The sequence below is a fragment of the Trichomonas vaginalis genome, chromosome IV (assembly GCF_026262505.1).
Source record: "Trichomonas vaginalis G3 chromosome IV, whole genome shotgun sequence".
Lineage (NCBI taxonomy): Eukaryota > Parabasalia > Trichomonadida > Trichomonadidae > Trichomonas > Trichomonas vaginalis.
This window is the reverse complement of record NC_067206.1, coordinates 16,951,857-16,978,756: the sequence shown is the minus strand read 5'-3', so window position 1 is coordinate 16,978,756 and position 26,900 is coordinate 16,951,857. Positions and strand designations below refer to the sequence as shown.

The following is a 26,900-nucleotide window of genomic DNA, read 5'->3' as shown; positions in this document are numbered from 1 at the left end:
AGATCTCTGCGCTGAACCAGGCTTCGAAAAAAATCTTAGAGATTAACAAATAATTTCAAAAACAAGAAAATTCAAAAAATCACAAAAAGGAAGTTAAGGAATAAACACTTACATTTATTACATTTGGATTTTTTAAAAAATTCAGTATTATTTTTAGAAATAAGATAATATAGTTCTAAATAAAACAAAGAATGTTAAGAATGAAGAAGGAATTAGCGGATGCAGCCGAAGCACACTCACAAATTACTCTCAATATCCACTCAAATCATACAAAGTTTTGTCGAATAGTTTGATATAAAGACAAAAAATTTACAATTTTTAATTAAATCCGAACAATCTTACATATGCAGCTGAAGCACACTCACAAATTACTCTCAATATCCACTCAAATCATACAAAGTTTTGTCGAATAGTTTGATATAAAGACAAAAAATTTACAATTTTTAATTAAATCCGAACAATCTTACATATGCAGCTGAAGCACACTCACAAATTACTCTCAATATCCACTCAAATCATACAAAGTTTTATATTTTCATTTTATTGTTTCTTAATAAAGAATTTACTTTAATATTCTTAATTGTTTTCTTTTTTATATTTAATTTTTGATATCTATTTTAAAAAACTTATACAAATTCGAGTCAGCTAATAATTGAATTGAAAAAATAAAAAGAAAACATATAATTTTTAATCCGTCTAATTGAATAAGCAATATTATAAATATTATGTTAAACGGTTAATTTTTTCTCAAAAAAAATTATTTCGAATTTCCGAAATTTTTGACATTTTGGCTGAGAACTATGGTCTGCGAGGTACATGGATAGAATCAGTACCTCGCAGACTATAGTTCTCTATATGGCGCCGAAAATTTTTTGGTGAAATGTCGTCGCATTTCACCAAAAATTTTTCGGCGCCATAGGAAGAATTGGAGGGTGTGAGAAAAAAAAAGGGGTAGTGGGGCTTCCAGGCGCGTTGCGCCCTCTAGCCCTGAAGATGTTTAGTATAAATGAAGTTTATATTCGGAGGGCTTCCAGGCGCGTTGCGCCCTCTAGCCCATAAAAAATTTCTGAGGACGAGCCAGCCGGTGACTTTTTTGTAGAGCACTCAAAATAGTATAACTTTGTCCGGACAAGTAAGGGTCTATCCTCGCTAGAGGAAAAGTTACAGGCGTTCCAAGGAAGTATACTTTGAGAAGCCTTTTCCCCCTTATAGAATGAGATAGGATGGTTATTTTACAAAACTGACAACACTTTGACCGAGTAGTTTTTTGTGCCGAACAAAAAGTGTCATATAAACATCTGTCAAAAACCGCTTTTTAACTTCACTTAAAATGCCACGTAAGCTACGTAAGAATATACGTAAGAGGAAGGGAGCATTGAAACATCCAATAGTAAAACTGACACCACAACAACAGTTGCAACAACAAATTATGAATGACCCCACTATGTTGCAACAAATGTCAAGCAACCCTATGCTTTTAAACCGAGTTATTGGTGCACAGAGTGGAGGTTTAAGAGCGGCACTTTTAGCGAAAATGGCAGGCTATGGTGGAGCTGCAGACGGAACAGCTTATAACCCTCAAAGTCAAATGAATTTGAGTTCACTCAAAAATCAAATAACAGATGTCAAAAAGTCAAACATAGACATACAGAAACAAATAAGTGAAAACGAAAAGAAACTAGAATATGACAGACACACAAAGAAACTCAATGAGTTAAACGTAGAGAAAAAGAAGAAAGAAGAACAACTGAAAGAACTAAGTACAGAGGAATATGCAAAAAAGTGTCAAAAAAGCAGCAGAAGTAGCAAAAATGGAACAAGATGTTATAAATTTGAAAAACCATACTACTCAATATAAAGTACTGAAAGATGAAGAGATAAAACAAAAAGCCATGAAGACATATATGGATAGCGATGAGTATAAAAAAGAAGTTGAAGCAAATGTAAAGGCAGAAAAACTTTTACAGTTGCAAAACCAAAACCGTACAGTATGAAAACTTAGCACAAGAAAGTAAAAATAACGACACAGCCATGCAAAAGGCAATGAAAAGCGCAGAATATATAAAAGCTAATAATGACTGGTTAGATGCCCAAGCCAACGCTAAAGCAGCCCAACTTATAGGGTCAATAAGGACAAAAATACAAGCGGATGAAGACAGTTCAAATGAAGCTTTAATGAATGCTGACTTTAAGAACGCCTTCGAAGCTCTTCATAGTAAGGTGAAACTAGTGAACGACTTCTCATCTGGAAAGAAACTGAAGTCTGAAGGTTTCGACAAAGAGTTAAGAGAAGTAGCACAAAATATGACGAAAATAACAGATGCAGCAACGAGACAGGCAGTTCAAAGTGCCTATGACGCCGTTAGAGCAACTGTTGTGGAAAGTCAAGAAAAAGAGTTACAACAGACCAAAACAGACCTAGTAAATGCTTTCTTAAAAACGAAAAGTCAGGTAGGACATTATGCTGCAGATGGAACATATGTGCCAGCTGGTGGAACTTATATACCACCAAACCCTCCAAGAGAAGCACCTGCACCAGGACTACCTAAAACATTTACATCGTCACATGGACACAGACACAGGCATGCACCAAAACCAACACAACAACCAACAGTTCAAAATCCAGCACCACAACAACAACCAAAACCAACAGTTCAAAATCCAACACAGCAACCAACAGTTCAAAACCCTGCACAGCAACCAACAGTTCAAAATCCAGCACAGCAACCAACAGTTCGAAATCCAGCACAGCAACCAACAGTTCAAAACCCTGCACAGCAACAACCACAAACAGAGCAAGGACATAAAAGAAGTAGAGAAAAAGGAAACCAAGAATTCTTAAAAATGCTTAAGGAAGATTATGGTTACCCAGATACTCTTGACTTTAGTGACAGATATAAAGAAGCTATTAGAAAGTTCAAGGAAGGAAATACTGACCCGAACCTATTTAGCTTTATGGTTCAGCACCAAATGGGATATAATCTCAAACCTGGAAAATACAAGCTCGCTAAGGGATATGATTTAATAGCATATCATCCAAATGACATGAATGAATTTACTCCGAGATATTTGGTGTCAGAGCTAAATGATAATTCAACTCTCTTCATGAAACGCGTAAAAATAGAGACGGAACGAAAGAAGAAAGGTTTATGAGTCCGGATGACTTAGATAGGGAACTTGTTAAAAACGGTCTCGGAATATATGAAATGCCAGCAGATGAGGTACAAGAAACTCCACAGGAAGAAGTTCAGATACAACCAGACATGGAAGAAATAGTTCAGCAACAACAGCTAGAAGAGCCTGAAGGAAACGAACAAGTCCCTCCTTTGGAAACTAACTTCACAGAACTAGATGAAGATTTGGAACAGCCGAAAAATCTTGACCCTCAACAAGAGTATGCGGAGAATATGGAATATTTCCAAGAGTCTAAGAAAAATTCGGCTGACATAGTAGAAGAATATCGAAAAATGTTCGCCGACATACAAAAGACTCCAACATCAGATGAAAATATTCAGCATAGAATGGAAGTACTGAAAGAAAATGTACGCAAATACAATAATCCTTTTTACTTACGACCATATAACGTTCAATCTTTGGCTGAACTCGGTGAAAATAAAAGGTTAAATTTCAACAAAACATATAGAAATGAAACATTGTTTAAAGTTCATTCAGAACCTAACCAATATGGAAACAAACCTACTTTTGTTTCTGCAGACTATGGAACTACAATGAGATGGGGTCATATTGCTAATCCGGAGAGTATATAAGAATTTCCGAAAAAGTGACACCCAAAAAGTGACACTTTCAATAGGGAGTAACACTTAAAAAGTGACAATTTAAAATTCACAATAAATAAAAATAATAAATTTTTTAGTCTATTAAATTATTCTTTTCTTTGAAATCCTCCAAAAATTCTTCGAAATGTTCTAAAATATAATCTGGAGAATTATAACAAAATTCATTAATTTCTAACATATACGTATCTAACAATTCATTTGGAATTTCAAACGATCTTAAATATGTAATTGAATTTTGTATCTTCTCATTTATTTGAGAAAGTTTTTCTTCAGCATTTTCCAATAAAAATCTTAATGGATTCAAATTGGCTTCTTGATTCTGAACAAAATTTAATACTTGCTATAAACGTGATTGAACTTCTCTTTTCAATTTTGTTTTATAATCTGTCAATCGAGGCTCGCGAATTCTAATTGAAGGAATAAAACCTGTTTGAAGTAAATCGTTTTTAATACGATAAAAGTAATTGGGTGCAACTTCTTCTAAAAGATTTTTGACAAAAACATCAATTCTTTGATTTTTAACGCAGCCAAAATCGTGATATTTTATCTTTTTAAATAAAGATTCAGAAACGTTATTCACAACGGTTAATTCATTTGGTCTGGCAGCGGCTATCCACATCATAGCCAACAATTCCTTATACAAAATTCAAAAACTTGGGTGCAATCAGAACTGATTGCACCAAGTTTTTGAACTTTCTTGAGGGAATTAAAGGGTGAGAGATTTATAGTCTATCTATATATCTCCCACCCTCTAATTCCCTCCCTGACAGCGGGAAATTTTGTCTGAATGTTAAACTATTCAGACAAAGTTTCCCACTGTTTGCGAAGGAATTGTTGGCTATGATGTACTGATTCATGATCAGTACATAGCCAACAATTCCTTATATAAAGTTCAAAAACTTGGTGCAATCAGAACTGATTGCACCCAAGTTTTTGAACTTTCTTGAGGGAATGGAAGAGTAAGAGGTATACATTATGATATATACCTCTTACCCTTCCATTCCCTCCCTGACAGCGGAAAACTTTGTCTGAATGTTAAACTATTCAGACAAAGTTTCCCGCTGTCAGCGAAGGAATTGTTGGCTATGATGTACTGATTCATGATCAGTACATCATAGCCAACAATTCCTTATATAAAGTTCAAAAACTTGGTGCAATCAGAACTGATTGCACCCAAGTTTTTTGAACTTTCTTGAGGGAATGGAAGAGTAAGAGGTATACATTATGAATATATACCTCTTACCCTTCCATTCCCTCCCTGACAGCGGAAAACTTTGTCTGAATGTTAAACTATTCAGACAAAGTTTCCCGCTGTCAGCGAAAGAATTGTTCCATCTGGTGCATAGAGTGTGAATCTATGCACCAAATGGAGCAAGTCCCTCGCGAAATTGCCAAAAACTTGCGTCGCATTTCAAAGATTGCGACCCAAATTTTGGCGATTTCTAGTAGAGATGGTGTATTTTGAGTCACTGACCTATATGCAAGTGGCTCAAAGGGCTCCATCTCTACTTTGAAGCAAGGAAACTTTCCTCGAAATTTTGATAATTTGAAGAAAGTTTTCAAGCAATTAACAAAGGATTACTCGCTATGAGGTAAAATTCTAGATTTTCACCTCATAGCGAGAGCTTCCCTTCATTGCTTGAAAACTTTCCCCAGCTTCAAAATTGGGGAAAGGGCTGTAAAGTCGACTCGATACCAGCAGGTACCAGAGTATTTAAAAAGAAAGCCCTCGTACGAGTTTCTATGAGACCTTCTCATTCAAGAAGATCTTAATAGAAATCGTACGAGGGCATTGAAACTCGCGTCTGGTACATGTTGGTACCAGAGTGTTTGAGATTTGAAGACTCTGGTACTAACATGTACAGAATTTATGATGAATTTAAGATGGACCATTATAAAATGGTAGCGGTTTGTTTCAAAAAAATTTAGATGAGATTTGCATAGATATAGATTATATGATTTATACATATGAAAAATAATATATAAAAAAAGAAAAAAAAAAAAAAAAAAGTAGTGGGGCTTCCAGGCACTTCGTGCCTTCTAGCCCTGAGGATGATTGATATAATGAAGTTTTTTTTTCTTGGGGTGAGCTTCCAGGCGCGTTGCGCCCTCTAGCCCACATAAATGAAGTTCTTATATATACGGGTCTTCCAGGAGCTTTTCACAAATTATATATGTTTTCATGTTTTGTCATGATTTCATCGTAAATGTTTTGTCAAGACTTCTTCTTCGTAAATGTTTTGTCAAGACTTCTTCTTCGTAAATGTTTTGTCAAGACTTCTTCGTAAATGTTTTGTCAAGACTTCTTCGTAAATGTTTTGTCAAGACTTCTTCGTAAATGTTTTGTCAAGACTTCTTCGTAAATGTTTTGTCAAGATTTCTTCGTAAATGTTTTGTCAAGACTTCTTCGTAAAATGTTTTGTCAAGACTTCTTCGTAATGAGTGTAAATGACCAAACCGACAACACTTTGACCGAGTAGTTTTTTGTGCTGAACAAAAAGTGTCATATAAACATCTGTCAAAAGCCGCTTTTTAACTTCACTTAAAATGCCACGTAAGCTACGTAAGAATATACGTAAGAGGAAGGGAGCATTGAAACATCCAATAGTAAAACTGACACCACAACAACAGTTGCAACAACAAATTATGAATGACCCCACTATGTTGCAACAAATGTCAAGCAACCCTATGCTTTTAAACCGAGTTATTGGTGCACAGAGTGGAGGTTTAAGAGCGGCACTTTTAGCGAAAATGGCAGGCTATGGTGGAGCTGCAGACGGAACAGCTTATAACCCTCAAAGTCAAATGAATTTGAGTTCACTCAAAAATCAAATAACAGATGTCAAAAAGTCAAACATAGACATACAGAAGCAAATAAGTGAAAACGAAAGAAACTAGAATATGACAGACACACAAAGAAACTCAATGAGTTAAACGTAGAGAAAAAGAAGAAAGAAGAACAACTGAAAGAACTAAGTACAGAGGAATATGCAAAAAAGTGTCAGAAAAAGCAGCAGAAGTAGCAAAAATGGAACAAGATGTTATAAATTTGAAAAACCATACTACTCAATAAAAGTACTGAAAGATGAAGAGATAAAACAAAAAGCCATGAAGACATATATGGATAGCGATGAGTATAAAAAGAAGTTGAAGCAAATGTAAAGGCAGAAAAACTTTTACAGTTGCAAAACCAAACCGTACAGTATGAAAACTTAGCACAAGAAAGTAAAAATAACGACGCGGCTATGCAAAAGGCAATGAAAAGCGCAGAGTATATAAAAGCTAACAATGACTGGTTAGATGCCCAAGCCAACGCTAAAGCAGCCCAACTCATAGGGTCAATAAGGACAAAAATACAAGCGGATGAAGATAGTTCAAATGAAGCTTTAACAAATGCTGACTTTAAGAACGCTTTCGAAGCTCTTCATAGTAAGGTGAAACTAGTGAACGACTTCTCATCTGGAAAGAAACTGAAGTCTGAAGGTTTCGACAAAGAGTTAAGAGAAGTAGCACAAAATATGACGAAAATAACAGATGCAGCAACGAGACAGGCAGTTCAAAGTGCCTATGACGCCGTTAGAGCAACTGTTGTGGAAAGTCAAGAAAAAGAGTTACAACAGACCAAAACAGACCTAGTAAATGCTTTCTTAAAAACGAAAAGTCAGGTAGGACATTACGCTGCAGATGGAACATATGTGCCAGCTGGTGGAACTTATATACCACCAAACCCTCCAAGAGAAGCACCTGCACCAGGACTACCTAGAACATTTACATCGTCACATGGACACAGACACAGGCATGCACAACAACCACCTCCACAACCAGCACAACAACCAACACAACAACCAGCACAGCAACCAACAGTTCAAAACCTGCACAACAACAACCACAAACAGAGCAAGGACATAAAAGAAGTAGAGAACAAGGAAACCAAGAATTCTTAAAAATGCTTAAAGAAGAGTGTGGTTTCCCAGATACTGTTGACTTTAGTGACAGATATAAAGAAGCTATTAGAAAGTTCAAGGATGGAAATACTGACCCGAACCTATTTAGCTTTATGGCTCAGCACCAAAACGGATATAATCTCAAACCTGGAAAATACAAGCTCGCTAAGGGATATGATTTAATAGCATATCATCCAAATGACATGGATGAATTTACTCCGAGATATTTGATGTCAGAGCTAAATGACAATTCAACTTTCGTCATGAAACGCGTAAAAAATAGAGACGGAACGAAAGAACAAAAGCTTATGAATGCGGATGACGTAGATAGGGAAATTGTTGAAAACGGTCTCGGAATATATGAAATGCCAGCAGATGAGGTACAAGAAACTCCACAGGAAGAAGTTCAGATACAACCAGACATGGAAGAAATAGTTCAGCAACAACAGCTAGAAGAGCCTGAAGGAAACGAACAAGTCCTTCCTTTGGAAACTAACTTCACAGAACTAGATGAAGATTTGGAACAGCCGAAAAATCTTGACCCTCAACAAGAGTATGCGGAGAATATGGAATATTTCCAAGAGTCTAAAAAAAATTCGGCTGACATAGTAGAAGAATATCGAAAAATGTTTGCCGACATACAAAAGACTCCAACATCAGATGAAAATATCCAGCATAGAATGGAAGAACTGAAAAAAAATGTACACAAATACAACAACCCTTTTTACTTACGAGCATTTAACGTTCAATCTTCGGATGAACTCGGTGAAAATAAAAGGTTAAATTTCAAGAAAACATATAGAAATGAAACATTGTTTAAAGTTCATTCAGAACCTAACCAAGATGGAAACAAACCTACTTTTGTTTCTGCAGACGATGGAACTACAATGAGATGGGGTCATAAAGCTAATCCAGATAGGTGGTTCATAAACTTACAACCACAATTCCAAGAAGTTGTAGACGCAATGGAAGTCAATGGTGAACCAGATATAGCTGGTATTTCAGCGCGGCTTTAATGCCATTGAAAGATATGAAAGATGCAGATATTTTGGACCAGTATGAAATGAACATGGCTGATGGAAATATAACACCTGACGTTCTAGAACATTTATCTCAAAGAACTACACAGAACCATAAAGATGGTATATTTGGTGAAGAGTTTAGAAAGAAAGTTAGGGAGACAGAAGGAAGAGAACCTATTGTACATGACCTTGCAAATGAAAGTTTGCAAAATGTCATAAAAACTTACTTTGCAGACAATGAAATGAGAAGGGATGAATATTTAAGAAAACTCAAATGGACAGTACCAAATGAAATGTTAGTATTGAAAAACATGTTCCTTGACAAAATAAAACCAACTACAGAAATAAATGACGAAAGACTGAAAGATTGGGTAAAAGCTTTCCCATTCACAAAAGATATAGTTGGTAAACATGGAAAGAAAACCAGAATGGCTACAAAAACATATATTTGGAAACGAGCATATTCCATATGGACAGGCACTGTTTGAAGAGCTTGAACCGGAAACTCAGGAAAGAGTCATGCAAACAATACGCGAAGACTCAAATACAAACTATGACAAATCTTTCTAGGATATAGGTTACCTGAGATGGGCGACCAGAGCCAAAAGGCAAAAAGGACATGGGAAATTTGCAACATACTAGATGAACATAATGCAAAGATGCAACAACTTCAAGCAGAGGGCAATGAAGGAAAAAGAAGAGTTAAAAACTCAGTCAGGAAGAAAGTAAAGCTTGGTCCACGTGGGTTCTATTATGACATATAAATCCAACTATTCTATATTTTTACTCATATGAAATGTACGCCGCTCAGAATATAACGCCAACAGTTTTGGATGCTATGAATGGAAATGTTTCCGAATGGTATAACGAATGCGACAATGCCATTAGAAGGTCAGAAATAGTTCCTGGAACTTACGAATATACAACTGCTGTTTCTTATGGAAACGTAGGTGAGTTTGGAGAAGGTTCTTCAACAACAGTAGATATTGCTTGCGACAGGTTTCATATAATTTCTATTGACAACTCTTTCTTATACGTGGAACAAGACATTGAAATAAAACCTTCTGCCAAGTTGTCTGACAAGAAAGGTTGCAATGGAATTTTCTATGTCGGATACCAATATGCTCCAGAAGTTTTCATGGGATATAAGATATATTCTAACTCTGACTTAGTTCAAACAGTAACATGGGCAAACTATGAATGGTTCGCTTTGAGAAACTCAGTACAACCACAAGCTAGAGAACAAACAGACCAGTATGCAACTATTGAGAAAATAAGAAGACTTGACCCTAACGTTCCAGGAGTTTATGTTAACCTTTCTGGACAAACTGCAGCAGCAGTAACCAAAGTAAAACTGAAACTTAGAGTTCCTTTGTCATCTTTCCTCATCTTCAGGTTTTTAAGATACTTGCCAAACTGGGCAGGAAAAATTTCTATCGAACTTACTCCAAGCAAAAATAACTTAGTCATTGCACCAACACAAGACCCATTCACTCTTACAGAAGTAGTGGGAACAAATAAAATGTCATTCGCCGACTTTTGCAAAAACAAAGTTGACTTAGACTTTGGTTTCTCAAACCTCAACACTGAAGTAAACTATTATTTCAATGCTGCTGGAGATGCTTGGGACCCAGTTAAGTTCACATGCGAAAAGTTTGAATGCAAGAGAATAGAAAGCAGACTTGCAGTCTATATGTTGGACCCAGATATTTCAAATGCTTTAGCTGCCAAATATATTGCAGTTCCACTTATGTTCCCTATACACCAAAATATCTGTCAAAGACTTTGCAGGTGAAGTTGGAAACCAAAATCCAGGAGCCGAAGGTGCAAGAACAGATATTGCTTTAACAACTGCAATGAAACATGCAGATACTATGTTTGTACTGTTCAGACGAACTATAAATGACTATTCTTGTTTCTACAACCCGGTATTAAATATCATATAAACATAGATGGCAAATATTATCCAAGAGAAGAATATTCTACAGTTGAGGATATGAGGTCATACAACTTGACATTAGATGCTATGAACTTTAACAACAACTTCACAACAACCATTAACCCTGAAATGCAAAGTTCTATTATGCCATATGTGAAAGTATGGACTCATACAGGAGCTCAAAAAACTCAATATACAAATGGAGACCGTTCAAACTTTTGGCTTGGCATTCCATTTGCTGACTCAGAAGACTTTATGGGTGGTATTTCAACTGTTGGTACAGTTCAAATACAATATACTGGTGACAGAGACGGTCCAGATGAATTGAAAGCAAAGAAGTTTACAAAACCAATAGCACTTTTCACGGAAGATGCTCTTTTGAAGATTCGTTCGATGAAACCTGCTGGGGCTCCTCAGATTGGCATAACGACAGCTTCCATCGAGCAGATTTTGGCAGCAGGTCAGTAAGTTGTTCTTGAACTGACTTCTCTCCGTCAAATATTGACAGTACGCCAGTTTTGACATAAAATTGTATTATAAACTTACCTTTAGAAATATCTGTAAGTTTTGTTGTTATATTTTTGTCAACGTCAAGAACTTTCACCATCTCGGTTATACCAACTTTCTTTGCTTTATGAAAATATTTAGGTTCAGCAAAGACTGCTATTCTATAACATTTTCCATTGTTTGTGTAAAGAACTATTCTGTCAATGTATTTGTATTGTTTGTGTGTGTAAACTTTGTTCTGCTTCAATTCGAAGAGATACTCGAATACGTCCATCTTTTTATTCTAAGTAAAATGTCATTTCCGAAAAATAGAAGCGTGAGTGTTTCAAAAGGTTTAATGGCGGTGGCAGATGTGAAGTTAAATTCACCAACTCAAACAAACAGTCAAAGTGTTGTTGTCAATGTCAAAGAAAGAGATGTTGAAGTGGGGAAACCATACGAAGACGAAGATGGTATAACAATAGTTCCTGTAAAAGAACAACCAACATATCCTGAAGTTAGCAGAGACTTAAGTTCTGTTGCAGATATTCGAAATGACTACAAACAACTGAAAGACAAACTTAAAACTCAGGAGAAGATTTGTCAAGCTTTAGGTATAATGTTAAACTTGGTCGAACACAACCCTGTAAAAGTGAACTCATATGTCATCGCACCTCATGAAGTTTTGAAAGAACTATTGAAACTTTTGACAGAGGCAGACGATATAAACATCAAAGAAATAGAGCCCGACATTGCTTGCTGTGGTGTTTCATATAATGTCATTGACAAGATATACGTTATGAAAGGAGGTGAAACGTTGAACTTAAAGTATAGTTTCCCAGACGTCATAAAAATATTTGACGACCACAACATTTCATTAAAATTTATTTGCTAAGTAAATGGCAGAAGACACAATGGTTTATACTATTACGACTAAAAACCCCGAGTCATATAATTCTATAACAACAAACTTACAAAGTCCTCAAGGACGATATTGTAAACTAACCTTAAACACAATGACGACTAAAGCTTGTTTTGCTCTTTTGACACCAGAAGATTTATTGTTGTGAATGGTAAAAAATACTCCTTTGAAGATACTTACTCAGATATACCACCAACAGGTTTTGTTGACTTATTTAATACTTTAAGGACGGATGTAACATGTGCTGCAACTAGAGCAGGTTTCATTATGTTTGGATGTCCGACTGAGTTTACTATAAACGATATGAGCTATAATACAAAACTTATTTCTGGTTTTTACTACCAACAGTTTCCTATAACAGGAAAAGGTGTCATACAAGGAATGTCTATTCCATTGACTTTAAGTACACCTATTTTATATATTGTTTCAAACTTAGGTTCAAAGTGTTATTCGAATGTCGACAGAAACTATTATGACCAAAAGATACTTATGCGTATAAACAATACTTTCTCTGCTGGTTTGCCTATTGTTCATTCGAATGCAGAATTTTCAACCTTAGTGAACTCAAACACTTTGGCAAGTATAACGTTGACATTAGTTGACGCAAACTTTGTTCCTGTAAAACTTTTATGTCCTATGTATTTGTCAATGACGGCAGAAAGTTTCGAATTGGAAGATGCAACTGGTGAAAGTATTGTATTACAAGAACAACTTCAACAACAAATAGCTCAAGAACAACAAATGCAACAAATGGAACAACAAAGTCAAGAATAAAAAAAAATATTTTTTTTTATTTTTATAAAAATGTACAGAATAGATGTTTCAGATTTTTATGACTTCCAAGCATTCAGAAATATGTGTCCATTTCGAGACTATAACAAAGCAGTCGAGAATTTGAAACGTTTAGTCATTTATGTCGACTCTGCCCCAGAATGTTATGTTATGAAAGAATGGGATGTTGTCTTTAACAAACCAAGAGCAACAATAGTTTCAGAACAAGAATGTAGACAGAAACTTAAGAAAATAAAAGTCGTACAAGTTGGCATGAAGATGTTAGATGCTTGGGATATCTTATTGTCAAAGTTAGAAGATTTTTCAGTTCGTGGTATAAAGTTTTATACACCTTCTCCAAACTTCTATTCTATCTTCACTGGATATAAATACGAACAAGTAGAATGGAAAGAAAATATTATAGAAGCTTGGTTAGACCATGTCAAAGAAATTATATGCAATGGAAACGAAAAGGTTTATGAGTATATCTTATGTTGGTTTGCAAATATCTTACAACATCCAAGTGCTAAAAATGAAACTGCTCTCATTATAATTGGAAAACAAGGAACTGGTAAGAATACTTTCTTTACAGATATCTTATGCAAACTGTTAGAAGGTTATTCGAATCCGAATATGACAAACTTAGAAAACATCTGTGGCAAGTTTAACTCCTCAATAGAGAATATGAAACTTATAGTTTGCAATGAACTTCAAAGTATAGATACAACAAAAGTTTTGAACTCAGATGCTTTGAAGAGTCTTATAACAGACAAAGTTGGAGTTGTTGAAAGAAAGTATAAAGACCAAAGAGTTTGTGAAAATGTTGCAAACTTCATTATGGTTTCAAACAATGCTGTTCCGATGAAGTTAGAAAGTTCTGACAGAAGATATGTAGTTGTCAGAACGTCAGATTCTCATATGCAAGATACAGAATATTTTGACGACTTAGCAGAAACTTTGACATCTGACTTTTACAACCACTTGTTCTCATATTTATGACATTAGATATTTCTAAGTTCAATCCAAGACAAATTCCACATACCGAAGAAAGACAAACATTGTTAGAAGCAAACAAGAGTGTATATGAACTGTTCATAGATGAAACTGACTTTGAGTGTTTAGATGAAAGGTCATTGTACGATTCGTATAAACAATATTGTCAAGAATATGGTTATATGGCAGCGTCTAAACGAACATTCTTGGCAAATGTCAAAAATCTTTTAGACATACAGAACGGCGTATATACAAAGAAAAATTTTTCTGAGTAAATTTTAAAAAAAATATTTTTTTATCCGATAGAAAAGATGACAAAATTCATCTCAGTAAACAAGTACATGTCAGAAGTCAAAGATAAGTTAGCTCCATTCGCATATTTGAATGTTTACTTCTACAATTTTGAAAAGTCTACATTTGACAAAATTTGGAACATTGTACCAGTTAAGTTTGCTGTTGTTAGAAAAAGTGGTGCAACTTTTGAAGACTTATACATTGACGGTATGTTGACAGTCAAAGAAAATTTTGACAGAAAGTTCTCAAAACTCGAAGAAGGCAAAGCATACAAACTTGTTATACCTTATGAACCAAAGAAAGCAGACGACTATGAATATTATGAGTCTAAGATAGTTGAAGTTCAAGGTAAATTGGGTAAAAAGATTTTAGAGTCTAAGCCAGTGTTTGCTCCTAAAGAGGAAGAGAACATTGACATTGACCCAGAAATGTTCTAAAAATAAAATTTTATTTTTACATGTCGAATTTCTTTTTCTCTGGAACTGGCTCTGGTTCTTTCTTCTCTTCTTCTACTTTCTTTTCTTTCTTTTCTCTCTTCTTCTTCTTCTTCTCTGGTGGAGTTATGTCAAATTTGGCGCAACCATATTTATGTAAAAGTTCTTTGTCCTTTAATAGCTCATCTATTCTGTTTTCTATTTCATCTTCAAGAACAGCGCATGTGTCTTCTTTGCATTCTAAGAACTTTTGTTGGACTTCATCTCTCCAATCGGCGTCATCTCTGTCAACAAGTCTGTCATTGACAAACTTAAAGACTTCTCTGCTTAATGTTTTATGGTTCTTGTCATATTCCCAGAAACAGAACTTTAGAACAAATTCACCTTTCTTGTTTACACTATGTAAGATTTTATGGTCTACAGATGTTTTGCTGTCGAAAAGCTTGTCTCGAATATAGATAGCGAAATCGCTAGACATTTCCTAAAAGATAAAATTTTTAATTTTTCTAAAAATATGTTAGAAAAAAAGTTTGCTGACATTGACAAGAAATTTGAGAATGTTTTAAATAAGAACAAGAGGAAGTTGGAAAATGCTCAGATAAAGCCTATACATGACAAGTTCCTATTTGCTCAGAATGGTATAACAGGTCTAATTGCACCACCTGGGTCGGGTAAGACTTTCACTTATCTTAAAATGGCTGCACAACAACAAGAACTAGATGAGAAGAACCCATTCTATGAGTTAGTTGTCATTTGTAGTACTTCGGGTCAATTTGACCAAACCGTCAATTCGTTCAAAGATATTATAAAGAAGTCTAAGTTAGTATGTATAAAAGACTCTGAGTTGTTAGATTGGATAAAGAAGTACCAAAGAAGAGTTTTGAAGTATAATGCTATAAATGAGTATATAAATTCTAAGTTTAAAGACCCAAATGAGGAAATGCAGAGAATATTAGAGAAGAAACACTTCAGAAACAAACAGAAAGAGATAGAATACATTTCGAAGAAATTGCAATCTTACGATTGGAAGACTTACCCTCACAGATGTCTTCTTATCTTAGATGACTTTGCTTCTCATCCTTTGTTAAAGAACAGAGAACAAGACATGTGTCGAATTCTTAAGAAGCTCAGACACTTTAACATCTCAGTCGTAATATGTGTACAGACAGCAAAGAGTTTAAGTAAGGATGTTAAAAGAATACTTACTGACATTATACTTTTCCCCGGATTGTCCGAAGACGATTTCATGGAACTTATGAAAGAGTCCATGGCAGGTAAGTTTGACAGACATGAACTATGGGAGAAGTACAAAGTCATACAAGACCCTCATACTTCTTTCAGAATTCACATCTACGCGAACAAAGTTCAAATTGTAAAAAGTCAAGCTTGAAAAATAAAGAGTTTTGGCGACCAGGGTTTTTTCACTACTCGCTGTTCTTCACTGTTTTCCGAGGGAAGCAAGCATATGAGGAAATTCATGAAATTTCATACGGAATTCAATAAAAATAATGTTTATGTTAGAATGTTAGATCTAACATGTTTTCTAACATGTTTTCTAACATGGTCTAAAACATACAAAACTCATGAAATTTCATACGGAATTCAGCAAAAATAATGTTTATGTTAGAATGTTAGATCTAACATGTTTTCTAACATGTTTTCTAACATAACTATTTACAAGCGTTTTACATGGTATATGTTGCGATGGTTCATGACTTTAAACAGTTTTGTAGCTTCTATTTCTTCTTTTAGTATGTCAAAAGTTTTAACGATACCGAAAGTTTCTTTATACTTCTTCTTGACGTCAGACAGAAGGAAATCTTCTGCTGTTGGATAGTTTTTGTTCAGAAATTCTAACATGTTCATTTTATCTTCTGCTGGTTTTTCTGCTTCTTTCTTTAAATCTGCATAGTCGTTTCGCATACGTTCTATCTCTTTGACGGAGTAGTTATATTTCCTCATTGCTGCTTTACATTTTGAACATTGCGGATTCATTTTTGCGTTATATTCTGAAACCTTACCTGCTAAAACAACTAAGGCGTCAATGGTTTTCTTCATCTCGAACATAGCGGGTCTTATTTGTTCGTTCCATACCTTACCCCTACTATCTTTATCTCTTATTTCCCAAACATTTTGCAACTAATGAAACAAAGTTGTCGTAGGTCTTAAACTCCCCAGATTTGTAAAGGTCAGAGATGTTCTTATATACCATGTCGCAATCTTTGTCCATAACCTTATGGTTGCAATGAAAACCAAGGAATTCATAATTTACCTTTCGTATGAACTTCTTTATTTCTACTGAGTCAGTTGCTTTGACTTCTATTTCGTCAAATTCGGGAATGGTTAGTTTTTGTTGTTGGATTTCAGGCAATTTGGGTAAATGGTCAATAATGTCCTGCATTTCATAAAGATATACTGTTCATTTGTTTCATCTTTCGCACTACAGTCTAAATTACTTGTTAAAAGTTCTTGCTTTATCTTCTGGATTTTTGTTTCGAAAGTATATGAAGAAGGAATGAAGTTTTTCATCTCTACTAACATAGATGTTGGATTCATAACTAGCGAGTTTGGTGCTGTAGTTTGAATTGTTGTTGTGCCGATTGTTGAAATCATGTCTTTTATACAAAAATAAAAAAATAAATAAAATAAAAAATAAAACTAATTTTATTTTTATTTCGGGAAAATTCATGAAAATTCAAGAGTTTTAGACCATGTTAGAAAACGTGTTAGAAAACATGTTAGATCTAACATTCTAACATAAATTATATTTTTGGTGTAAATTTCATGAAAATTCAAGAGTTTTAGACCATGTTAGAAAACGTGTTAGAAAACATGTTAGATCTAACATTCTAACATAAATTATATTTTTGGTGTAAATTTCATGAAAATTCAAGAGTTTTAGACCATGTTAGAAAACGTGTTAGAAAACATGTTAGATCTAACATTCTAACATAAACATTATTTTTATTGAATTTAGCAAAAATAAATGGTTCATTTACTCACAATATTTTTGTACAAAACGACCCCAAACTTTTAACTTCTTTTCTGCAGCTTCTAATGCTATCTTAGCGAGTTCATATTCTCTAAATTCTCTCTTTAAATCTTCTTGTTCCCATTGGTCTAGTTCGTATGGAGAATCTCTATAACCATAACATATCTCACGTTCATGTTCTAAATGTTTTTCGCACATTTTTCTAACTTCTTGTTCGAACAAAGGTTTTGCATTCTCTACTGTATCTTCAAGTTCTTCTTCATCTAATTTCTCATGAACTTTCTTGTCTATGGAGTCCATAATTTTTCCAACTGCTATACAATATTTTGGAGAAGCCCACATTGCTATATAGTTTATAAGTCTTGGGTCTACATACGTTCCTCTAACCTGTTTGATTTCATCAGGAATTCCTGCATGAATTTTGTATAAAAACCAACCGCCGGAATTCCGGCGGTTGCTATATTCTTCACAAAATGCCTTATAATACTCTTCCCAGGACTTATTTTCCAACAACTTTCTAAAGTCTTTCCTAAACTGCTGACACATATTTGTTACATTTATATAACCATCCTTGTCTCTACGTAAGACTTCAATACCGTTATAAGTGCCTTTTGTGAATGTTTCGCCATTAGATTTGTTCGTGAACGTTTTTGCTTCGACTGTCATTTCAGTTCTTACAATAAAAATAAAAAATATTTTTTTAAAAAAACTAACTTTATTTTTTTATTTCGGAAAATTCATGAAAATTCAAGAGTTTTAGACCATGTTAGAAAACGTGTTAGAAAAGGTGTTAGATCTAACATTCTAACATAAACATTATTTTTGGTGTAAATTTCATGATTTTCGAGAGTTTTAGACCATGTTAGAAAACGTGTTAGAAAAGGTGTTAGATCTAACATTCTAACATAAACATTATTTTTACTGAATTTAGCAACAACTTTCTCTCAATTGGAGCTGTGGCATACTCTTTGCGTAAGCGGTTCAGACCTTCTTCGAAGTCTTGGTCTCTCTTCGATTTGGATTGAGATTGGAATTGCTGGAATTGGAATTGCTGGAACAACTTTCTCTCAATTGGAGCTGTAGCATACTCTTTGCGTAAGCGGTTCAGACCTTCTTCGAACTCTTGGTCTCTCTTCGATTTGTATTGGAATTGGTAGTAATTTGGTGGAGGGACTTGCTGGAACTGAGGTGCAGGGGCTGGTGCTTTAGGTTCTTCTGGATTGAGATTGGACTCGGTTGGTGGTACGTCGGACATTCGTTTGTGGCTTAACCGTCGGACCACAACGATAAAAATCTCTGCTCCTAGCAGTACTGCTACTGACAGTAGCAGTACTTTTACTGACAGTAGCAGTACTTTTTCTGACAGTAGCAGTACTTTTACTGACAGTAGCAGTACTTTTTCTGACAGTAGCAGTACTTTTACTGACAGTAGCAGTACTTTTTCTGACAGTAGCAGTACTTTTACTGACAGTAGCAGTACTTTTACTGACAGTAGCAGTACTTTATCGTCGAAAACCCTCTCAAATTTTCCTTTTTACTGACATTAGCAGTACTTTTACTGACAGTAGCAGTACTTTTACTGACAGTAGCAGTACTTTTTCTGACAGTAGCAGTACTTTTACTGACAGTAGCAGTACTTTTACTGACAGTAGCAGTACTGCTAGGAGCAGAGATTTTTATCGTCCAACTTTACAAATGTAAACTTATATCGTTCTATTTTCTTCACTAGGGTCTAACACCAAAGTAACCTATGTACATGAAATTTCACTGCATAAAAGGAAAAAAACCTGGGCGAATCGGGATTTGAACCGAGGTCTTCGACGCCTTTAACGAGGTAGCCCATACCACTGAGCTATGAGCCGCTTACATATTCACAAAAATAAATTGTTTTCATGAGTTTTCTACGATGTTAGAAAAAATGTTATTTTCTAATATCTTCACATTCAATACTTTTTCAGCACTTTTCCGTAGTTATATATGAAAGACAATTCGAGATAAAATTTCTTCATCTGAAATATTTCTACCGGCATTTGTAAAGATATAGTCTAACGGTTTTGTATCTGCTACTTTTGTTCTTTGTTTTTCAACCTGAAGCATTTTATATATGTAAAAATATACTGTTTTAAAAACGTTTTAAAATGGTATGCCATATAGCTTCTTGAATTTGTTAAGAAGTATTTGAACGTTTTTTCCATCTGTATCTCTAGTGTTTACATAAGCATAGCCCGCCTTAGTAAAATATACTTGTAATTTCCTATAGTTTACGCCGGTATAAAAGTAGAAAGAGTCTTGTTCTTCGCTATAGTAATAAAACTCCAACCTATGCTTGCCATAGTCTGTAATTTCAATTGTTTCATCTTCTAGTTCGTCGACAAATTCGAATACAATATCTCGAAATTTGCCTATGTTCTTATTGTTTTCAGAACAAGTGACCCAGCGTAAGTTTTCAAGTCTATTGTCGTTTCTTATATGGTTTATATGGTCTACAAAAGGTAAATTGTTAGGATTCGGTATAAAATGAGTTGCAATGACAACATGTTTAAAATAGTTTTTTCCACTCATCTTCATAATAGCATATCCGTCATTTCGCTCCCATCCGCTTAAAACTCTTTTTGTCTCTTTGTTTCTGACTTCAAATGACTCACAACAGTGAATTTCATATTTCTCATCTAACAAACAAGTTTCCCAACGGTCTTCTCCAACAAACTCAGCGTACATTTCAAATAAAATAAAAAAATATATTTTTAAAATAAATGTTTTAAAATGGTATGCAATATTTTATTTCTCATCTAACAAACAAGTTTCCCAACGGTCTGTTCCAACAAACTCAGCGTACAGTTCAAATAAAAATAAAAAAATATATTTTTCCTTTACTTTACATAACCACCAGCTACCAGAAGTCTTTGACGCCAACCCATACCAGCTAATGAAGGTTGACTTGGTTTAGTTTGGAAACTAAACTTTGGTTTTGGTTTATCTTCAGTTTTTGGCTTCCCTTCTTCTATCTGTTTTTCGTCACTTTTCGGTTCATCTGACTTTACTTCACTTGCAGGAACAGTTGTGTCGTTAACATCTTCATAAATATCATATGCCATTTGTTTTTGTTTTCCTTTCAACTTTTTGTGTTTGTTGTAAAGTTTAGAATATTTCGACTCTAAGTCAATGAGATGTTCTATAATGAACTGTTGGTCGGTGAAGAATACCTTCCCATCTGTTGTCTCGAAAGCTCCTTCAGACTTCAATATTTTATTTGTGAGAGTCTGTTTCTTTTTTGAGATACTAGCCGTTCCATTTCTATGAAAAGTGACTTTATAGTTAGGGTTTGTATTTCCAGACCTGGCACTTTCTATTATTGAATTTTTCTCTTCATCTGTAAGTTCTTTGACAGGTTTTGACAATGGTTCTGAACTTTTTGTTTGTGGTGTCAAATCTACCGTTTCAACTTCTTCGGTCATTTCATCTCAGTAAAAATTTTAGTTTGGTTTGTTTTCAACTGGTTGTTGTTGTTTTTTAAGTCGGTCTAAAACTTCCTGAGGTATAGGGAGGACTTGACAAACACGTTGTGTAACTGCTGGAAGCCGACAAATCCATCTTGAGCCCATTTGTCTCAATGCTGTATTGTTCATTTCATCTCAGTAAAAAAATTTACATTCCCCACGTTTGAGGCGGTTGCGGTTGGTTGTTGTTTACCCACTGTTGTGCATGGTTATATCCTCTGTTAAAGAATCTTTCACCTTGGTCCATGTAGTGTCCTGCTTGGTTATAGTAGTCATTTGCTTTGTTATAGTAGTTTCCTGCTTGTCTTCCTACATTGTCCATCCATCCTTGAACTTTTCCTCTTGTTTCAGGATTTGGAATAAGATTTGCTGCATCTCGTGCTACATCCCAACCTTTCTGTACAGTTTGTATAATAGGTTGTGCTTTCTCTTTAAGTATACCTAATGTACTCAAAATCTTCCTTCCAACTCCAAATACACCTCTGGCAATTGTTCCCACTGCGGGCAAAAATCTGGATGCAACTCCTGCTAATGCGCCAAATAAACCCATTTCTTATAGGGTAAAAAATGACGAATCCAAACAAGGACCCCTATGTTTCTAAAGCGACAAAGAAAGCACTCATGATAAAAATCTTTAGTTCAACACCAAATGCTTGGTTTATGGATATCTTGGAAAACATTCCGAGAGTTAGAACAGATGGACCACCATACTGGTTAATATTTGTTGGTCAAAACACAAGATACTGTGAAGCCATACCATTATGGTCCAAAAATATTTTAGATGTGAAAACTGCTTTGACAATATTCGTTGACAAATACCATCCAACAAAACTGACATCTGACTGTGAAAGTTCTTTCAAATCAGATGATATTAAAAACTATCTGCGTTCAAAAAATGTAAACCAATATTTCATTGTCGACCAAAACCATTCTGCTCTTGGTGTCATTGACGGTTGTATAAAAATGTTAAGAGACTTAAACCAACCACAAGGTGGTGAAGCAAATGAAATGTCATATGACGACAAATATAGACACTTCTCCATGGCAAAGATGAGACAAGTTTTAAATATTTACAATAACCGTAAACAAAAAGGTTTGGGAAACCACTCCCCCGAAGAAATGAAAAACAACCCTGACTTAGAGAAAGACTATATATTTAATAATTTAGTCAAAAGAGACAAACAAGAAAGAATGCCGGGCTTCAAACTTCAGAAAGGTGACAAAGTAAAAATAGAAATACCTAAACGCGACCCATATGAAAATACTATTGACTATGACAACAATGGGAACCCGACAGGTACTCACATTCGTGTTCGTAAAAATAGAAGAAAGTATACAAGAGAATATTATGAAGTTTTAGGCAAACATGGCAAAATGTACAGACTGCAAGCAGAAGATAAAACTACTATTGTCAGACCTCGTTTCAAACTTGTCAAAGTTCAAGGTGGTATACTTTCAAAGACAGTTCCTAACAAATATAAGACAACTCCTGACCAATATGCTAAAGAAGTTGAAAATGACGACTAAGCAATTCTATACCATGCGTAAACTGTCATGTAAGGTGGCATGTATTCTTTACTTTGTCCCGTTGTTTGCGTATATCCTGAAACGAAATGTGTATGGTTTCCATCTCCCTGAGTGTCACCCCAGAAACAATTTATAGCAAACTGAACGTCGTCTTTAACATCATATCCTTTACCTTTTTTCATTGCTGACCAATCCCAAAATTTATGCTTATGCCAACCTGCTTGAGATGTACTTAAATCTATGTAGTGACTATGTGCAGGTAAATTTGCACCTGAAATCGTTTTACTTCCTCCTGTTTCCTTTGAAGAGTTTGCACAATACAAAAACCTGTCGACTATTTGTTCCCATGCACCAACACCAAACATTACTTGAGGACCTCTTGCTTCCATAGATGTATAAATAGAACCTACTGGGTTCATTAAATCAAACATATGAGATATTATAGGATTGTCTCTTTTGAACTTAAAATATAGTGCAACTATTTCAGGTTTCTTCTGGTTTGTGTCAGAATATTTTTTATAATATAATCTTATGTTTTCAGGGTAGGTAAAGTCTTGACTATAATATTTATTTCTGTCATCTTCATAATAGTATACTATTCTCGTTTTTTCTATTGCATTATATCTTTTATATCTATAATATTCTAAATATAATGTTTGCTTTTTTGGGTCTACATGCGGTGTTTTGTCGTCATCTCCATACTTATAATAATATGGTGCTGGAGATGGGTCAGGCAATGTCATATCTGCCATTTCATAAACTCTTAAATATTTCTTTTGTTCGTCTCCATATAAGTTTAAGTAGCAGTTGTTGTCTAATGGAACTTTAACTTCTGTACCATCATTCTTTATATAGCTTACATACATTTCATTGTTATTTTTCGGAATGAGTTTATACCGTATACCATTTTTTAAGGAATGTACAAACTCCCATCTAAAATATTTGTTTTCTTCATTGACAGAAAAGTCACCAACCATAGTTTCAATATTTTTTGTTGTTCCAACTAAACTTTGGTATATTTCATTGACATATGTTTTATCTGCTTTCTTCTCTAACTCACTAGCCACATATGTTTTATCTGCTTTCTTCTCTAACTCACTAGCCACATATGTTTTATCTGCTTTTTTATCTAACTCACTAGCCACATATGTTTTATCTGCTTTCTTCTCTAACTCACTAGCCACATATGTTTTATCTGCTTTTTTATCTAACTCACTAGCCACATATGTTTTATCTGCTTTAAGGTCTAAACATTCTGAAACCCATCCTGTATCGGCTTTAAATTTAAAAGTCTTCATTGTCCGTTCATGGTACCAGTCAACCCTTTCTTTCATTTCGTTATCTTTTTCATCCACATATTCCTTATATGCCTTCTTCACTAACGCACTAGTCACACATGCTAACTCATCGTCAACATATGTTTTATCTGCTTTTGTCTCTAAGGTTTCTTGTAAGTTTGTAATATTTGCAATGGTATGTGTATGAGTCTTTTTAGAATATTCGTTTTCAGCTCTTGTCACTTCACTTGACATTTTATTGTCAACATATGTTTTGTCTGCTAGTTCAGGATGAGTATGTTCTTTTGTTGCATAAGCTTTGTTAGCTCTTTCTTCTTCTTTTGCTATTGCATCGTCTACATATGTTTTGTCTGCTTTGTTGTCAACATCTGCTTTCAAAAGAAGTTCATTTATAGGTTTCTCGTTTAAAGTTCCTTTTGTTGGATTTATACAGACAGTATGGTTCTTATTGTCTTGAAACAGAAACTCATCTGTCATTGGGTTTAATGTCAGTTTTAAGTTTCCTTCTTTCAATGACTCAGATATCTTAGAATAGTTTGAAAAGTTTGTTGTGTTCTTATTTAGAGCTTGCATAATGAGTTGTCGGTTGTGTTGTATTTCTCTCATGGAAGCAATATCTTTCGACATTTTTATTCTAGATAAAATATGCTTCCAATAGAAAAAGAAAATTCAAGAGTTGCTACAACTAAACCATTAGATGAACTTTTTACTAATGTCGGTCAAAAGTTTGAGACAGAGACCGTAAAGCATGAAGGCTATCGTTTTGACTACCCATTAAGATGGCTAAGAGACCCATCTGTCACAAAAGCTATTGGCTTTCGTAGAATGAAGTTCATTTCAGAAGCCATACATGGTTTCCCATTTACGGTCGGTTTTGAAGTTCGATACTATAACAAAGAGAAACGTACGTATGAGAAATTTGAACAGGGAAAACTTTTACAAGTGAATTTGCTTGTAAACTTAGAAACAACTCTTCAAGCTTTTCAAGAAAAAATAAACGATATCTATCTCGAATATGCAAAACAGTACAACATTGACGAAGGAGAGTACCATCTCGATATTATATATGACAGGAAAAATGCAACTGTTAAAATCAATAGAATAGAAGACCTTGGAGAAGACGTTTATATTTCTACAAAATATAACAACTTGGCATGGTATAGGTTTCTGAGGATGTTAAATCAGCCTGCAGAATATCCAGTACACCCGGACTTTTATGAAGTCGAAAAACCCTAATGGAACATATGAAAATGTTTTCGACTCAGATGCTATTATAGTTCATGCTTCATTTTCTGGCGCCCAAAACTCTTTTTTATGCTTGGCAAATGACTTTTACGAAAAACCTACAAAGCTATATGAACCACCGAGTGGAAGTATTTCAGACTTTCAAGTATGGTTTACAACAGATGGAAGAAAGAGAATAGTTCCATTATACCACGCGTTTTACTTAGAACTTAGTTTCATATACAACTACTATCGAACGGTAAAAATATAATTTTTTAATACGGTTGAGGTGTTGGATTTGGTTGCCAACTAGACTGTGGTGCAGGTTCAGGCTGTTGTATAACAGGAGCTTGTTCTTCTGGTTCAGGGTCTTTAGGTATAATACCAACGAACTGACCTACTCTTTTACCAATATTTTTGACTCCGTTCCAAATTCCTCTTCCTACGGTTTTTATTCCATTCCATATACCTCTTCCAACATTTCGAAAGAAGTTTCCAATACTACTGAAGAAACCCATTTTACTATATGTAAAAATCTAATGTCCACCTAGTCTCTTACGTTTCCTTCTGAGTTCCATTGCATTCTTTAACTGGAGCTCATACATTCTATTTCTCCTCTGGTAGAAAACATATTCTGGGTCAACTCCTGTGTTCGCGTCATCTGCATAGAGTTGTTTATATCCCACTTCAGGGTTTGTATAAAACTCTTTCCATCTCATATTTGCATACCATGGTGGCAAACCTAACGCAGCGTCATTTGACATGGCAGTTTGCATTTGTACATCTGTTGGCACTTGACCATAGTTTGCCATTGCAGTTTGTATTCTAACTTCATTTGGAATATTCTCTGGGTTTGGTTGTCCAGGTTGCTGTGCATTCGCTAAGTTCTGTGCGTCCATTTAATATTAGATAAAAATATCTCTTACGAGTACATATACTGAACATTTGCAGGCATTGGTTCATCTTCATATTCTCTATATCTTTCTGCCACGTCAAATAAGTAAATGACACAATGGAAAAAACCTAAAACAAGTAGTCCTATTTCAAACCACATTTACTTACCAATAAAATTTCTTTGTTGTGACACTTTCTCCGGTTTATAGGACCTCTCTCATATTCTATCTTGTCATATATAAACTCATAGTCATGTATGTCCTCTAACCATCTCATAACGGTTTCCAAACCACTTTTATCGGATGTAAAGTAAAAGCATGGATGGTTATGTATAACGTCTAAAGTTTCTAAAGAGTCTCTCAAAGTCCAGTCTACTTGGTATTGAAAATCCCATGTGTTATAGAACGGCGGGTCCACTATAAAGAAAATATTTTCCTTGTCTTTATATTTTTCATACAACTCTGTCCAATGACATCTCACAAACTCTATACACTCAATATATTTTTCTATGTCCTCTTTGAAAACATTTGTATAGTTGAGATATAAAACTTTTGACATAAGTGTTTCAATGTCATGAACTCTTATAGAACCACTATATAATAGTCTAGCAGATATACTATCCCAGTCTATATATTCTGCTTTTTTCAAAACCTCTCTCACAATATTTTTGTTATCTAATGGTATACGTTCCATCTTACCTATAGGTATCTTTTCTTTTAACTCTTTCAATATATTGTTTGTGTCTGGTATATGTTTGAGACGGTCCATATAGTTGTCGAAGTCATTGCATATAATCTTTGAGTCTGGGAATATTGTATGGCACAAATGGGATATATAGAAACTTCCACCGAACAAATCTACAAATG

General features: G+C 34.7%; 12 protein-coding genes and 6 pseudogenes across 18 annotated transcripts, besides 6 other annotated features; 9 read left to right on the top strand and 9 right to left on the bottom strand.

Moving 5' to 3' along the window:
- Positions 1-43: part of a mobile genetic element that runs on past the window's edge.
- Positions 44-113: 70 nt separating this feature from the next.
- Positions 114-166: a mobile genetic element.
- Positions 114-166: a terminal%2Cinverted (terminal inverted repeat of LTR286 transposon ID:TVAGG3_0109560).
- A 1,164-nt stretch (positions 167-1,330) lies between these two features.
- TVAGG3_0109550 lies at positions 1,331-1,966 on the top strand (annotated as a pseudogene). Its single transcript has one exon. A coding segment is annotated over exon 1 (636 nt).
- A 1,791-nt stretch (positions 1,967-3,757) lies between these two features.
- Positions 3,758-3,787: a terminal%2Cinverted (terminal inverted repeat of MuDR-2/MuDR-2B_TvMULE3 transposon ID:TVAGG3_0109540).
- Positions 3,758-5,786: a mobile genetic element.
- Positions 5,787-6,825: 1,039 nt separating this feature from the next.
- On the top strand, positions 6,826-7,660 carry TVAGG3_0109530 (annotated as a pseudogene). Its single transcript has one exon. A coding segment is annotated over exon 1 (835 nt).
- A 194-nt stretch (positions 7,661-7,854) lies between these two features.
- On the top strand, positions 7,855-8,829 carry TVAGG3_0109520 (annotated as a pseudogene). The gene has a single exon. A coding segment is annotated over exon 1 (975 nt).
- Positions 8,830-9,613: 784 nt separating this feature from the next.
- Positions 9,614-26,900: part of a mobile genetic element that runs on past the window's edge.
- Positions 11,547-12,083, top strand: TVAGG3_0109510 (protein of unknown function, DUF4106 family; the record flags this gene model as incomplete). Its single annotated transcript, XM_051223107.1, has 1 exon — positions 11,547-12,083. The coding sequence occupies one exon, from the start codon at positions 11,547-11,549 to the stop codon at positions 12,081-12,083; it is 537 nt and encodes a 178-aa protein (XP_051108093.1).
- On the top strand, positions 12,088-12,884 carry TVAGG3_0109500 (annotated as a pseudogene). Its single transcript has one exon. A coding segment is annotated over exon 1 (797 nt).
- TVAGG3_0109490 (uncharacterized protein) lies at positions 12,915-13,747 on the top strand (the record flags this gene model as incomplete). The annotated part of the gene is made up of 1 exon (XM_051223106.1): positions 12,915-13,747. A coding segment is annotated over one exon (833 nt), but the record flags the coding sequence as incomplete, so codon positions are not given.
- On the top strand, positions 14,378-14,605 carry TVAGG3_0109480 (protein of unknown function, DUF4108 family; the record flags this gene model as incomplete). Its single annotated transcript, XM_051223105.1, has 1 exon — positions 14,378-14,605. One exon carries the CDS (start codon positions 14,378-14,380, stop codon positions 14,603-14,605), a length of 228 nt encoding a protein of 75 aa, XP_051108091.1.
- Positions 14,622-14,969, bottom strand: TVAGG3_0109470 (uncharacterized protein; the record flags this gene model as incomplete). Its single annotated transcript, XM_051223104.1, has 1 exon — positions 14,622-14,969. A coding segment is annotated over one exon (348 nt), but the record flags the coding sequence as incomplete, so codon positions are not given.
- On the top strand, positions 15,117-15,992 carry TVAGG3_0109460 (protein of unknown function, DUF4106 family; the record flags this gene model as incomplete). The annotated part of the gene is made up of 1 exon (XM_051223103.1): positions 15,117-15,992. The coding sequence occupies one exon, from the start codon at positions 15,117-15,119 to the stop codon at positions 15,990-15,992; it is 876 nt and encodes a 291-aa protein (XP_051108089.1).
- Positions 16,277-16,832, bottom strand: TVAGG3_0109450 (annotated as a pseudogene). Its single transcript has one exon. A coding segment is annotated over exon 1 (556 nt).
- Positions 17,598-18,260, bottom strand: TVAGG3_0109440 (uncharacterized protein; the record flags this gene model as incomplete). The annotated part of the gene is made up of 1 exon (XM_051223102.1): positions 17,598-18,260. The coding sequence occupies one exon, from the start codon at positions 18,258-18,260 to the stop codon at positions 17,598-17,600; it is 663 nt and encodes a 220-aa protein (XP_051108088.1).
- Positions 18,487-18,849, bottom strand: TVAGG3_0109430 (uncharacterized protein; the record flags this gene model as incomplete). The annotated part of the gene is made up of 1 exon (XM_051223101.1): positions 18,487-18,849. The coding sequence occupies one exon, from the start codon at positions 18,847-18,849 to the stop codon at positions 18,487-18,489; it is 363 nt and encodes a 120-aa protein (XP_051108087.1).
- On the bottom strand, positions 19,728-20,312 carry TVAGG3_0109420 (His-Me finger endonucleases family; the record flags this gene model as incomplete). Its single annotated transcript, XM_051223100.1, has 1 exon — positions 19,728-20,312. The coding sequence occupies one exon, from the start codon at positions 20,310-20,312 to the stop codon at positions 19,728-19,730; it is 585 nt and encodes a 194-aa protein (XP_051108086.1).
- TVAGG3_0109410 (phage tail repeat-like family) lies at positions 20,465-21,049 on the bottom strand (the record flags this gene model as incomplete). Its single annotated transcript, XM_051223099.1, has 1 exon — positions 20,465-21,049. One exon carries the CDS (start codon positions 21,047-21,049, stop codon positions 20,465-20,467), a length of 585 nt encoding a protein of 194 aa, XP_051108085.1.
- On the bottom strand, positions 21,240-21,641 carry TVAGG3_0109400 (uncharacterized protein; the record flags this gene model as incomplete). Its single annotated transcript, XM_051223098.1, has 1 exon — positions 21,240-21,641. One exon carries the CDS (start codon positions 21,639-21,641, stop codon positions 21,240-21,242), a length of 402 nt encoding a protein of 133 aa, XP_051108084.1.
- On the top strand, positions 24,562-25,171 carry TVAGG3_0109390 (annotated as a pseudogene). Its single transcript has one exon. A coding segment is annotated over exon 1 (610 nt).
- TVAGG3_0109380 (serine threonine-protein phosphatase family) lies at positions 25,416-25,658 on the bottom strand (the record flags this gene model as incomplete). Its single annotated transcript, XM_051223097.1, has 1 exon — positions 25,416-25,658. The coding sequence occupies one exon, from the start codon at positions 25,656-25,658 to the stop codon at positions 25,416-25,418; it is 243 nt and encodes an 80-aa protein (XP_051108083.1).
- On the bottom strand, positions 25,677-25,952 carry TVAGG3_0109370 (uncharacterized protein; the record flags this gene model as incomplete). Its single annotated transcript, XM_051223096.1, has 1 exon — positions 25,677-25,952. One exon carries the CDS (start codon positions 25,950-25,952, stop codon positions 25,677-25,679), a length of 276 nt encoding a protein of 91 aa, XP_051108082.1.